This window comes from Trichoderma reesei (assembly GCF_000167675.1).
Source record: "Trichoderma reesei QM6a unplaced genomic scaffold TRIREscaffold_19, whole genome shotgun sequence".
NCBI classification, from domain to species: Eukaryota; Fungi; Ascomycota; class Sordariomycetes; order Hypocreales; family Hypocreaceae; genus Trichoderma; species Trichoderma reesei.
Genome location: NW_006711166.1, coordinates 256,203 through 269,309, shown reverse-complemented (window position 1 = coordinate 269,309; position 13,107 = coordinate 256,203). Strand labels below are relative to the sequence as shown.

At 52.1% G+C, this 13,107-nt stretch overlaps 5 protein-coding genes across 5 annotated transcripts; 3 read left to right on the top strand and 2 right to left on the bottom strand.

Moving 5' to 3' along the window:
* Nucleotides 1-3,271: 3,271 nt before the first annotated feature.
* Nucleotides 3,272-4,868, top strand: TRIREDRAFT_123234 (proteinase T-like protein). Its single transcript, XM_006967830.1, has 3 exons — nt 3,272-3,636; nt 3,716-3,901; nt 4,003-4,868. Exons 1-3 carry the CDS (start codon nt 3,355-3,357, stop codon nt 4,708-4,710), a joined length of 1,176 nt encoding a protein of 391 aa, XP_006967892.1. The 5' UTR covers nt 3,272-3,354; the 3' UTR covers nt 4,711-4,868.
* A 270-nt stretch (nt 4,869-5,138) lies between these two features.
* TRIREDRAFT_66819 (uncharacterized protein) lies at nt 5,139-6,812 on the bottom strand (the record flags this gene model as incomplete). Its single annotated transcript, XM_006967747.1, has 1 exon — nt 5,139-6,812. The coding sequence occupies one exon, from the start codon at nt 6,810-6,812 to the stop codon at nt 5,139-5,141; it is 1,674 nt and encodes a 557-aa protein (XP_006967809.1).
* Nucleotides 6,813-9,383: 2,571 nt separating this feature from the next.
* On the top strand, nt 9,384-10,315 carry cel12a (glycoside hydrolase family 12). Its single transcript, XM_006967829.1, has 3 exons — nt 9,384-9,832; nt 9,888-10,108; nt 10,175-10,315. Exons 1-3 carry the CDS (start codon nt 9,426-9,428, stop codon nt 10,249-10,251), a joined length of 705 nt encoding a protein of 234 aa, XP_006967891.1. The 5' UTR covers nt 9,384-9,425; the 3' UTR covers nt 10,252-10,315.
* A 440-nt stretch (nt 10,316-10,755) lies between these two features.
* TRIREDRAFT_5084 (uncharacterized protein) lies at nt 10,756-11,087 on the bottom strand (the record flags this gene model as incomplete). Its single annotated transcript, XM_006967698.1, has 3 exons — nt 10,756-10,870; nt 10,920-10,991; nt 11,050-11,087. 3 exons carry the CDS (start codon nt 11,085-11,087, stop codon nt 10,756-10,758), a joined length of 225 nt encoding a protein of 74 aa, XP_006967760.1.
* A 328-nt stretch (nt 11,088-11,415) lies between these two features.
* Nucleotides 11,416-12,962, top strand: TRIREDRAFT_110197 (uncharacterized protein; the record flags this gene model as incomplete). Its single annotated transcript, XM_006967828.1, has 5 exons — nt 11,416-11,441; nt 11,769-11,866; nt 11,956-11,975; nt 12,082-12,173; nt 12,341-12,962. The coding sequence occupies 5 exons, from the start codon at nt 11,416-11,418 to the stop codon at nt 12,960-12,962; spliced, it is 858 nt and encodes a 285-aa protein (XP_006967890.1).
* Between the last annotated feature and the right edge of the window lie 145 nt (nt 12,963-13,107).

Here is a 13,107-nt window from a genome sequence, read left to right as displayed (position 1 = left end):
TGTCTGCTACCCTAAATACAAAGAAAACCAATGTCGCGATGCCGCCTCTGGCATGTAGTGAAACATTGGACGAGCAACGGAAAGTGCACCGCATGACGCACACATGCTTGTTGACGATGCGACATCATACTGCGTTACAAGCGCAGAAGAGCGTATGTACACATGCAACGCCCGTCACTTATAACCGGCTGCTTATTAGTAGAAGTTATAGTTAACAAGGAGCGAACGAATGTTTATGCGCTTGTGATGCCGCGGTGAAAAAAAGATGCGCAGGTTTGCTGTTCAGGCGTCCCTGTTTCCATAGAGGCGCATAGTATACCTATCTAAGCAGGGATATCCTCTTCGGCCTTGCTTCCTTTTTCTTTTCAACCTGCCCTTTTCAGCAGCATTACACATCGCTGAAGAAATAGTATTGACTGATGGCTTGGAAGGTGGGAGAAGAACGGCTCGCGTATCAGTGCTGCAGATGGGATTGAGGGGATTTACTTTTGGTTACATCGTCTGGGCAGAGTGCATGCCTCTTCATGCACTAAGAGCCGCTGCGAATGGAACCTCTGCAACTGGAAGCACTCGTCTATCTCTTGGTGACGTATTGCAGTCTGCGTATTAGCTGGCCATATGTGAAGTGAGCCGGTCAATCTCCCTTCTACATAGTACTGCTGCTCTATCTCCCTGGGGTCACAATCAAGACCTCTTGGCAACTTGGCCATCATCTACCGCTGCTACAATAGTACTGCGACTGATGGGCCCTTGGGGCTCGGACTGTTGCAAGCCGAAATCAACTTGCATCTGGCATCGAATGCAACGACGGACAGATGTTTGCTCCCTTTCTTCGCTTGCAATCTAATCTTATTCATTCTCCAACCTCACCAATGTGATTTGGAGTTGCTGCGTACTTCACACACACTTTGCCTCTCCCCCCGCGTGCTTTTTAGACATAAGGTTATCTACATTAATACGCTTCAAAACAAGCATCAACACCAAGGTTAACCCCCTCGCGGGAAGACATGGGGTGCATGAGTACTAAGGACAGCCATGTCAGTAGCGGGAATTCCCTCAAGGTACATTCATGGTGTGGTTTGGTTCGCAGAGTGAGCCGAAGCAAGTTTGAACCGCACGGTTGCATTGACGAGGGTTGCAACACAGCTGTAATAGGGCAGCGCCCACCAATCAACCCCCCCGTCGTCCTGTTATAGTACTGGCGTGCATCGCAAAAGATCCTTATGGGGCACATTCCCGGTTGGTGCTTGTGGGCGAGAGGAGCTTGATGCCGGACTGCAGCGTCAAGCACCTCAGTTGACGCCCTTGAGCGGACATAAGGTAGATTGCGTGATAGTATGGCTGTACACGGATGTAATAGCTCACCTACCGTAACTCAGGAATGCAATCTCCTTAATTACAAGTCCCACATGTGGTAACTTGACTGGAGAAATGGGAGAGCATTCCTGTCGATGGCTGTAGATGAGCAATGATGGCAACAAGAGACAAGAGCTACATGCTGGGATATGCGATGGCGACCTTTTCGGCTTCGCCCTTCCGGCTCGGCATCCCGATTCATTCTGGACCAGCAATAAATTTCCGAGCAAAAGGCGTGTGCCTGGGAAAGCCAGCTATCGGAGGCCATGTGAATCAGGAAGGCCGTACATTGACGATCTTCCGGCCATCGTCTCCATCAGGAAGCTCATCTTATCTGCCACCCCCTTCTTGCTCGCCTGGCTAACCCCCAAGGTTATTGTATAACATTGTTACTCATCTTCACTCGGAGACTTTCACGCCGCTATTCAATGTCTGAGGGGGGCTTATCTTAGTCTCTTCACATGCTGTACCGTGTTGCTTTGCTCCGTTGGAGATGGTAGAGTGACCCGCGTGGGTATCCAACGAGGCATCATTTATCAGGAGTACGAGTATTTGTCTATAACCCTCGCCTGACACCAAGGCCGGCAACTACTGGAAGATTCGGTCTCTTTTCCAAACTGGAGGTCTGTACATGTTGTTAGAAGCACTGCAGGTTCGATTGGGTCAACTATGCGAGTGAATGGGTGGCAACATGAAGATGGAGGCCACCCACCATAACAAAGGCGGGCTTCGGCATCACTGCCTAATGGTCTCTCTCGGACGTACATCAGATATCCGACCCTACCATGTCTGTAGTCGGCCGCTCTATCCGCGAATGCCTCGATAGACCAGGATTTAGTGTTGTGTATAGATGGTGGAGAGCGTAGCGATGTGGTTGGTTCGTACGGCCTCCCGCCTTTTGGTGATCTACGACTAAAACAAGGCACAAAGGCCTGCGTAGAGTTTTTAGGCCTACCGATCTACTGCCCATCGTGGGGTGAAGAAAGAGTTGCCGCAACTTGCTGCATGCTATCATTGGCATGCAAAGGGCTGCTATGTACGCCATGAAGACAAGAAATGGCACATTGCTCCTTGAAAGCTGCCATGATCCAGTATTTTCCCCCGTGGGACTAGACTGACAACTCCTGGGAGCGCTCTGTGGATCATGGGAGCTCTTCAAGGAGCGCATCATATAGCATTGGAGAATGCCATGCTTATTGGTCGGTTCTGATAGACCGATGTTGCATTCAAACGCCCGATGCAACCTCGGGAGCGTGACTCGAACGCGGCGATATCATGAGCCCCTCGAGCCTCTCCATCCTTGAAGACACAACTGGACCGGCCAAAACAAGAGTCCTGCATCATAGTAGTTGCTGGATTCAAGACTGATATGTCAACGTGACTATCCTGGGGTGGTATCAACCCCATCGGCCTAGCAATGTAGAAGAAGCTAACTCGTCCCCGGTAGTCTTTTTGCCTCCATCATACAATACCAATAAACCGAATACAGCAAATCATGCAAAAGATAGCGGCCAGAACTGGGCACAGCTGCCTGCGGAGAGCCTGCTTTCAGCTCAATCCGATCCCTCGCACATGCGTACTTTTGTGCAATGCGGTCTCGCAATCCTGCTTGGCGCCAATCGATAGCCATGTTGTCCCGGTGGACTTCCCAAACCACCATAGTCTGGTGGCTATTGGTGTCTCGGAGGAGCAACTATCCAGTGTTACAACACAGCTTGAACTCGTACAGAGCTTCCAGACCAGGAAGGTGATGGAGATAAGGCAATATCTCAGAGTCTGGATCGATGAAGAGGTGGTTATTGGGAAAAGGGGAGTCGAAGCATCAAAGATATCAGACTGATGGAAGGGGAAAAGCATAAATAGAGGCAAAGGGCTTCTTCTTGACACAATGTTCCTGTTCTCCTCATCCTTGGATTAGCAAGCTTCCGGACAAGAAGACCCAAGCCTCACAACACACTTCATACACTCAAGACAAAAACCCAATCCCGATCCTTCAAAATGCGGTTGTCCGTCCTCCTGTCCGTCCTCCCCCTGGTGCTGGCCGCCCCCGCCATCGAGAAGCGAGCAGAGCCTGCTCCTCTCCTTGTTCCCACTACCAAGCACGGCCTCGTCGCCGACAAGTACATTGTCAAGTTCAAGGACGGCAGCTCCCTCCAGGCGGTCGACGAGGCCATTAGCGGCCTCGTCTCCAACGCCGACCACGTCTACCAGCATGTCTTCCGTGGGTTTGCTGCCACTCTGGACAAGGAGACTCTCGAGGCTCTTCGCAACCACCCTGAAGTGAGTTAATGATGCCCGTCTTGACAAGGAAGAGACGAAGAGAGAAGGGCACGTACTTACAAACACATCTCTTGCATAGGTCGACTACATTGAGCAGGATGCCGTTGTGAAGATCAACGCCTATGTCTCGCAGACTGGCGCCCCCTGGGGCCTTGGCCGCATCTCCCACAAGGCCCGCGGAAGCACCACCTATGTCTACGACGACAGCGCCGGTGCCGGCACCTGTTCATACGTGATCGATACTGGCGTGGATGCTACACACCCTGTAAGTCCGAGTCCCCAAGCCCGACGGAAGGTGTAAAAGGCCGGGAACCATCAGCAGCAGCAGCAAGCTAACAGGAGACGCTCCCGTCCCCCCTTATATAGGACTTCGAGGGCCGCGCCACCCTGCTCCGTAGCTTTGTTAGCGGCCAGAACACTGATGGCAACGGCCACGGCACGCACGTCTCGGGAACCATTGGCAGCCGCACCTATGGCGTCGCCAAGAAGACGCAGATCTACGGCGTCAAGGTGCTCGACAACAGCGGCTCCGGCAGCTTTTCCACCGTCATTGCCGGCATGGACTACGTCGCCAGCGACTCCCAGACGCGCAACTGCCCCAACGGCTCCGTCGCCAACATGTCGCTGGGAGGCGGCTACACGGCCTCGGTCAACCAGGCTGCCGCCCGCCTCATCCAGGCCGGCGTCTTCCTGGCCGTGGCCGCTGGCAACGACGGCGTCGACGCCCGCAACACGTCGCCTGCCTCCGAGCCCACCGTCTGCACGGTTGGTGCCTCGACCTCTTCTGATGCCCGGGCCTCCTTCTCCAACTACGGCTCCGTCGTCGACATCTTTGCCCCTGGCCAGGACATCCTGTCTACTTGGCCCAACCGCCAGACCAACACCATCTCTGGCACCTCCATGGCCACTCCTCACATCGTCGGCCTCGGTGCCTACCTTGCAGGGCTCGAGGGCTTCAGCGACCCCCAGGCTCTGTGCGCTCGTATCCAGTCTCTTGCTAACCGCAACCTGCTCTCGGGCATTCCATCTGGAACCATTAACGCCATTGCTTTCAACGGCAACCCTTCCGGTTAAGCGATTTAACTAGGGAAGAAAAGAGTGAAAGAAGAGAGCACGCAAATGGTGACTTATGCATACCTGACTGCTGATGGTGATTCAGGATTGCACATTGTTTGAGATGTATATAGAGCTTAGCTCATTAGCTTGACTTGAATGATGTTGCCATGCTTTCTACCTAATGGTTTCTTCGTTTTTCTTTGGTGATTTCTAGGTTCTGCATCAATTTGGCTGTCTGAGTGAGTCTCTTAAGAGGATTGCAGCAGCCAAGCTGTGCTGTCTTATTCATTTGGCAGCTTGGTGGTTGATTCAACCATATGGCACGAAGAAGGTACTGAGCAGTCCGTGAGATACTTGGCTTCTTAAACATACGAATAGCAATGCTTCATATCAATACCTATAATTCCTCGTACGCAAAGTGAGACGTCCATCCCGCATATCCCGACTCAGGCAATCCAGAACCATATCCTCTCCAGAAAGTTGCGCGGCACCGGCTTGACCCAAGTAGACTCCAGCCTGTCAATCTCAGCCTTCCCTGACCAGAGGTCCATCTCTGCTAGGCCCACAAACTTGGTCTTCTTCACAAGCTTATAGCCAAAGAACAAGCTCAAGAATATGGGAATGTCAATGTATGGCGGGATAAACGACTTTGCGCTGAACCGCCCCGGGAAGAAGCAGTCAAACCCGTTGAAGAAGGCAACAACAAGACAGAAGACGATAGAAAAGTAGCCCAAGAAGGGCTGAAACGGAGACTTGAAGGGCAGCGTGTCGCGGTCGATGCCGTTGTATCTGAGGGCGTAAAAGAAGCGGAGGTACATGAAGGAGACGCTGGCCCAGACAATGAGCGTACTGACGGCACTGAGGTTGCTGATCCAGAAAAAGACCTCGGCGGACTCATTGTTGACGTTGAGGTAGACGAGACAGCTCAAGGCGGTGGTCAAGGCCACACACGCATACGGCACGCCAAACTTCTCATACTTGAGAAACGCAGGTGCTTTGCCGTCCAGGGCAGCGGAGTAGAGCACTCGCGTAGAGGCGTAGAAGAAGGAGTTTCCAGCAGACCAGGCAGAAGACAGGACAACCGCGTTGATGATGTGCGGGAGGACTTTGATGCCCGCGTTCTTGATGGCAATGACAAAGGGGCTGGCGCCGGCACCCGGGGCAGAGCTGTCAATGGCGTTGAGCAGCAAGGGATCCTTTGACGAAACGCAGAGCCCGACGAGGAAGATGGCAAGGACGTAGAAGATGAGGATACGCCAAAACACCCTTCGGACCGACTTCTTAATGTTGCGTCGGGGGTCCTCGGTTTCGCCCGACGCGACCACCACGATCTCGCTGCCACCGTAGGCAAATGTTGCCGAGATGAAGACCTTGAAGAAGGCGAGGAAGCGTCCCAGCGCGCCGTCTTCCAGATACTCGTTCATGGGCCCTGGGTGATGCCAGTAGCGGAATCCTATCGCATCGCCGGAAGGAGATCCGCCAACCGTGATGATGAACATGAGGAGGATCAGGCCGACAATGGTGGTCAACTTGATGGCGCCGAACACAAACTCTGCTTCTCCGTAGATGCGCACCGGGAGACAATTGATAAGGACCATGGCCGCAAAGAAGACGGTAATGAGTGCCGCTTTGGGCACATCGTTGGGCCAGAAATCGATAATGACGGCGCAAGCCGAGACCTCGATCGGCACCCCGATGGCGAACTGATACCAGTAATTCCATCCCAGCGTGAATCCCAGGGCAGGATCAACAAACCTCGTCGCGAAGACGGGCACGGCTCCTGGAACAGGCAACCATGCCGCCATTTCGCCAAGGCTGTTGATCACGCAGTAAAGGTTGAAGCCCGTGATGAGGTAGCATATGAAGGCCGACAGCGGGCCCGCCAGAGAGAGGACCTGTCCACTACCGACGAAGAGCCCTGTGCCTATGGCGCCGGACAGGGCCAGGAACTGCACATGCCGGGCTTTCAGACGACGATCAAGCGTGCCGAGATGCTGCTGCTCGTGTTCCGCCTTTTGGTCAGCGTTGTCAAAGGTGGTGACTGGGGCAGCGGTGACGGAGATGGCGTCTTGGGCCTCGACGTCGCCGCCGTATGGCGAGGCCTCGTCCTTTTTCGCCATGGTCTTTATTCTTAGGTAGAGTGTCTGAGAGTAGTGTGTGACATGGTACCACAATGAGAGAGAGGGACTATGACTACCTATGGGATCATCAGGGCTGGGGATACGGGATATATACACCTCGTTAACTTCACTATCATCCCGCACTTATAGATACAACCAGGGAGGTAGGCGCAGATACGGTGCATGGGACCCGAACCCGTAACCGGAACACGACCTTATCAGCCCTCCAACTCACACCCTCTCGCCTATCACTATCCTAGATAGTTCATCGGCCAACTCATGTAACCTAGCTACCTACCTACCTGGTAAGAATGCGGGCTATCATGTCTCACGGCGCGGTACATGTCGGTATCTCGCTGCTTCCCCGCAGGTTGACGTCGGAATCCATGCAAGTACTCCCTGAAATCGAGACGACAGAGAGAACAACCAACGCGCTTAAACGCTTCATGTTCATCTAAGAGGCACATTCGAAGAACTAGCTTAACACACTAGACCTGGCTTTTCGACCCCCTCCGCAGAAAGCCGTTTTCTCCTCAATCCTCCCGGGCTTGGCTTTTGTCAGTCCGTACTTGCTGCGCTAACAGAGTCTTGGACGCAGCGTTTGCGCATCAGTCTTGCAGGCGGTTCACGGGACTAGGACAACAGGGGATGTGACAGGCCGGATAGTAATTATGGGTTATCCGGGGTAAGCAGGGAATTTACGAGGCCGCTTTACGTGGGGGAACAGCCACTTGCGGGGGGAAGAGGAGTAGTAGGCGACTCGGTCGATGAGCTCGAGGTGTCTGGTTGACTTGGACTGCAGAGCGTAGGTAATTGAGATCGGGCAACATTATCGGTGTTCGGCTCGGTATGGCCGAGTTGCGACTGCTTGGTCATTCGGCGAAGCTGATGTCGTGGTATCCTGAAGCATCGATATCGGAAACCATGATGGTCAGTCTATCTGACGTGTGCGGTGACAAGCGAGTCCGGATTTTGTGACATGACGTTCAACTTCAGTCAATGCCTTAGGGCTCGATAAGATTAAGATTGGGTTCTGGCAGCGGTCTAGAACACCGCCACAAATTCTGTCCATTGAGGAGCGTGATGTCTAGGCGCATCACTAACACGGAGCTGTATGACCGGCAGCTCAACGGACTTCTCTTCGTTCAACGGCAGTCTATTTGCGGTACACGAATGGATCTTTCTTCCTGGTCTTGAAGTGCCGCAGTGGCGTGCGAATGTATAGATGTCTCGCTACCTAGAAAAGCTGGCTTTTCTGACAGGGTCCCTTCCACCTCTCCTACCAACGACAAACTGAACAAGTATCTGGCGGTTTCCCAACGCCGAATAGGCCAGTCGCCAATACTCCCTCCAGCCCTGATTGGGCCCCTCGAAGTATCGCCATGTCTGTGTGTTGAGATTATTCGATGGACGTCACTCCCCCAACCTACAGGAAGAGCAAAATGGGAGCAGTGTTCTGCAATGAGCTATATAATAGATCGCTCGATCTCATACAAATTGTATGCTCAGTCAATACAACGAGCGGTTCCAAGATCCCTTCTCCAACGACCCTCGAAACATTGCAACCCGGTGCAGCCTGAACTTGTTCGTATAGCCTAGAAAGCGACGCCATCTTCATCTTTTACGCGATTAGCCTCATGGCTATTTGTGCCGAAGTGGGAGTTGTATGGTAGCAGTGAGGAGATTGTGGCTACGACACAGGCGGGTTCTCTTGAGCGGCTTACATCTCCGCATTAGGCCTGCGTACGATCCAGATCATGGGAAACTTTACAATGGCTTACTCGTTTTATCTCAACACTGAGCTTCCAATTCACTCTATGCATTGATTAACACGTTTGGTCATGTGGTTCTTCAGCTGTAAATCTTCAGCTTCCCAAGAATTGCAACCTCGCTGATTGCTAATAGTGTTGCATGCGTTGCATCCTGGTGCGGCAGTGCAAAGGAGAGTCAAAGTAGCCGGCAGATTAATTTAAGCTTATATCACTCAGGGGTAAACAGCCGTAAAGGACCTTTTGATCTAACATGCCGATGTGTATGTAGATCACGCAATGCCCACCATATCTTGGCAGTCAGATTTGTCCGTGGCTCCGTCTCCTCGTGATACTGCAAAGCACATATGGCGTACAGCTGTGATCAAGAGTCCGTCTGGGAGGTCTCTTGTATATGTACTGCTTGGTTTACATTTGTATACAGATGCGCATCCTATGGCTGTTATTGATCTCGACCTCTTCCATCAATTGTCCCAATAGTTCTGCAAAGAGGGCTTGGACAACTGAAGAGACACCCAAATTGGATTCAGCGAAGGAAACCCAACAGCAGATTGTTCTGTATCGTATTGCTCTTACATACATTTCAGCCTAATACTCTTGTCCCAGCAAGTGGCCATTCGAAACGCCCAACCAAGGGGACAATTGGCTGCTCCGATGAAGATATTAGCCCCTGCTATATCGCATTAGGCTGTCGGGGTGGTCTGGATGAAACGTCTTGGCCAAATCGTGATCGATTGATACTCGCATCTATAAGATGGCACAGATCGACTCTTGATTCACAGACATCCGTCAGCCCTCAAGCCGTTTGCAAGTCCACAAACACAAGCACAAGCATAGCGTCGCAATGAAGTTCCTTCAAGTCCTCCCTGCCCTCATACCGGCCGCCCTGGCCCAAACCAGCTGTGACCAGTGGGCAACCTTCACTGGCAACGGCTACACAGTCAGCAACAACCTTTGGGGAGCATCAGCCGGCTCTGGATTTGGCTGCGTGACGGCGGTATCGCTCAGCGGCGGGGCCTCCTGGCACGCAGACTGGCAGTGGTCCGGCGGCCAGAACAACGTCAAGTCGTACCAGAACTCTCAGATTGCCATTCCCCAGAAGAGGACCGTCAACAGCATCAGCAGCATGCCCACCACTGCCAGCTGGAGCTACAGCGGGAGCAACATCCGCGCTAATGTTGCGTATGACTTGTTCACCGCAGCCAACCCGAATCATGTCACGTACTCGGGAGACTACGAACTCATGATCTGGTAAGCCATAAGAAGTGACCCTCCTTGATAGTTTCGACTAACAACATGTCTTGAGGCTTGGCAAATACGGCGATATTGGGCCGATTGGGTCCTCACAGGGAACAGTCAACGTCGGTGGCCAGAGCTGGACGCTCTACTATGGCTACAACGGAGCCATGCAAGTCTATTCCTTTGTGGCCCAGACCAACACTACCAACTACAGCGGAGATGTCAAGAACTTCTTCAATTATCTCCGAGACAATAAAGGATACAACGCTGCAGGCCAATATGTTCTTAGTAAGTCACCCTCACTGTGACTGGGCTGAGTTTGTTGCAACGTTTGCTAACAAAACCTTCGTATAGGCTACCAATTTGGTACCGAGCCCTTCACGGGCAGTGGAACTCTGAACGTCGCATCCTGGACCGCATCTATCAACTAAAACCTGGAAACGTGAGATGTGGTGGGCATACGTTATTGAGCGAGGGAAAAAAAGCATTGGATCCATTGAAGATGTTAGTCATATACAGACTTAGAAGATTTACATGAATGTCAAACGATGAGCGACTGTGGAACGTTATGAATAATAGACTGGAACCGGGCCCTTTGATTGACGACTCCATATTTTGTAGATGTAGCAACTCGGCAAGAGCATTATGTGCAATACATTTGTTACCATACAAAGGCAGCTGCCAGACGACTTGTATTGCGTACAATTCTCACGGCAAGCTTTCCAGGTGTTATGCATTATGCGCAAATGCTTGATGCTTACCGCAGGATTAATCTCGGAAGAAGCGCTGCAAGCTATATGGGTGTAGTAGATATGTAGATGTACCAACCAATGAAGAACATTTATGGTCTAGAACGTAGTGATGAAGGTTTTGAGTAATTTGTATCAAGTAAGACGATATTATTGATATAATACCAAGCATATATTCATGATAAATTACTTGGAACCACCCTTGCGTCCGGCCTCACGAGCCTTCTCACTGCCGGGCTCGAAGGAGCCACTGGAGGCCTGTCCACCCTTGGATGCGATTTCCTGCACCTTTTCCTTGGGCCTGCACGTCGATTAGACATGATTCAAATCGAGATCTTGGAATATCTTACATGCTGGCGAAGCCACCGGTGTGGCTGGACTGTCCGCCCTTCTGCGCAATGCTTTGAACCTCCTCCTTGGGGCTGTGTAGAAAGGTTTGTTAGCAACATTACTACAACTCTCAGGACTCGGTGGTCGTACCGGTTGGCGAAGTTTCCGGGGTTATCGTTGCCAGACATTGTGTGATTATTTGGTGTGCAAATGTGTGCTATGTGTGTTGTTGCTGTTGGTGATGATGCTGAAGCTGTTGAAAGCAGGCTGGTTCTGTGGGAGAGACTTGGGATATTTATATCCAAAGTTCGGTCGTGTTCCTTCTGGAAGCTCTTCTCTACTCCATACAATCATCCAAAGTTGTCGTCATTGAGCGTTGATCAGTAGTAGCCTCTGAGGTCATCACCATGATCCTTCCGGCCAACAGTCGGCACTCATCAACAGCAACAATCAGCCGCCACAAACATAGGTACAGTAAGGAGTTAGATATCATGTAGTCGTCGAGTACTCGACATCATGACGTACAAGCTTTGCCAGTGTCGGTAGGTGCAAGTATGATGATCGTATCCGCCGTTGTTCGATCGAACAGAGTGCGGTCAGATTCACGGTTTCTCTCACCTTGAACATTGGATGCAATTGGATTGATCCACAATCCTGGAGAATGGCTTCAAGCTCACTGCTCCAGTCGCAAGCTTCAGAGCCTATTACTAAGGGTAGAGCTACCTATGTCAAGAGTTTTCAAGGTACCTAAGCTACATGTGATAGTCGGCAAGCCATTTTGAACGCAGACCGTGAACGGTGATGTAAATCCGGGATAGACGCCCAAGCGTGCCGTGTCAATGACGCTAGATACACCTCGATTTACGTAGAGTGAATGCCAGCCAATGGAGTCATGCACATAACCCGCTTAGACTCTGCTCGGGGCGATACCCGATCGCAGAGGCAGAGCCGCTTAAACGCGATCGCGGTAACCTGTAATCAGAGCCAGCGCTCGATGAATTGCATCATGGAAGCCATTGATGTGGAATGTTGAGCGTATAACAACACGAATTGAAGACGACATTGACTTGCTTCAAGTGAGTGGAGAATTGCCGGGCAGACAAGATAGGTAGGCTCTTGGTGCGCTGTCACATCAATCCATTCCTTTTCCTCTGTTCAATCTCTATGTTGACATTCTGATAGGGATCATTGGATGCCAATGCAAAGAACATGAGAGTGTGGTCTGCATTCAAGTATCCTGGTCGTAAGCTGTGGCCATGGGCGCTGCGGTCAAGGTCAATCGCGATGACTAATCAGTCTCGGTGACTCTGGGGCGGTAGAGGCAGTGTCGTGAACCAAAGCTTGAGCCGAGGGCAAAAACAACGGCGCATCAAACAATCAACGAAAGCATCGTCAACAGTGTCTCTTCCCAGTCAATTACTTCGCAAAACCTTCTCGATAGAACCCTTCAGACGATGAACAGGCCACGCAACCGTCAGCCGCGCCCCCCAGGACAGACTCAGCGCCCGGGAGGCAGATCGTCACACCTTGGTCGACGAGCTCCTGGGACGCCGCAACAGGCCGCGGGCACCGTCCCAACGTCAAGACAGGTCGTGGTCGGCGCTGCTGTCTTCATCGTCCTCAAGGAAGACCAGCCGACAGGCCGAGAAACGCAGGGCATTGTTCAGGACGTCCTCACCTCGGGGGACCATCCCCGCGGCATCAAAGTCAGGTTGCGCGGCGGCCAAGTCGGCAGAGTGCAAAGACTCGATGACGGCTCTTCTCAGCCATCAAACGGGGCGGCGTTGGCTTCCGGTGCCTCTTTCAACGCAAACTCAAAGTTCAACAGCCGGTACACGGACATCAGGAATGATGCAGACTTCGACAACTATCTACAAGGGCCGCCGCCGAGGAGTCTAGCAGACTTCATGCCGTCTCTGGAGCCGCCTGCTACGACTGACGACCTTGACGATGCTGGAGGGGCTCCCTTGGACGAAGGCACGGCTGTCTGTCCGATTTGTGAGACATTTACCGGGGACGAAGCTGCCGTTACCCATCATTTGGAACGAGAACACTTCAGTTGATCTACCAATTACCATCTCTTCTCATTCTTCCCACTCCCTAAAGACAGTGAAGATGCAGTCCAGCGACATCTTACGGCTGTCGCTCGTCATGTTAGAAAATACGCCGTGCAGTCTGCTTGAAGCGATTGCGACAGCACTCCCCTCA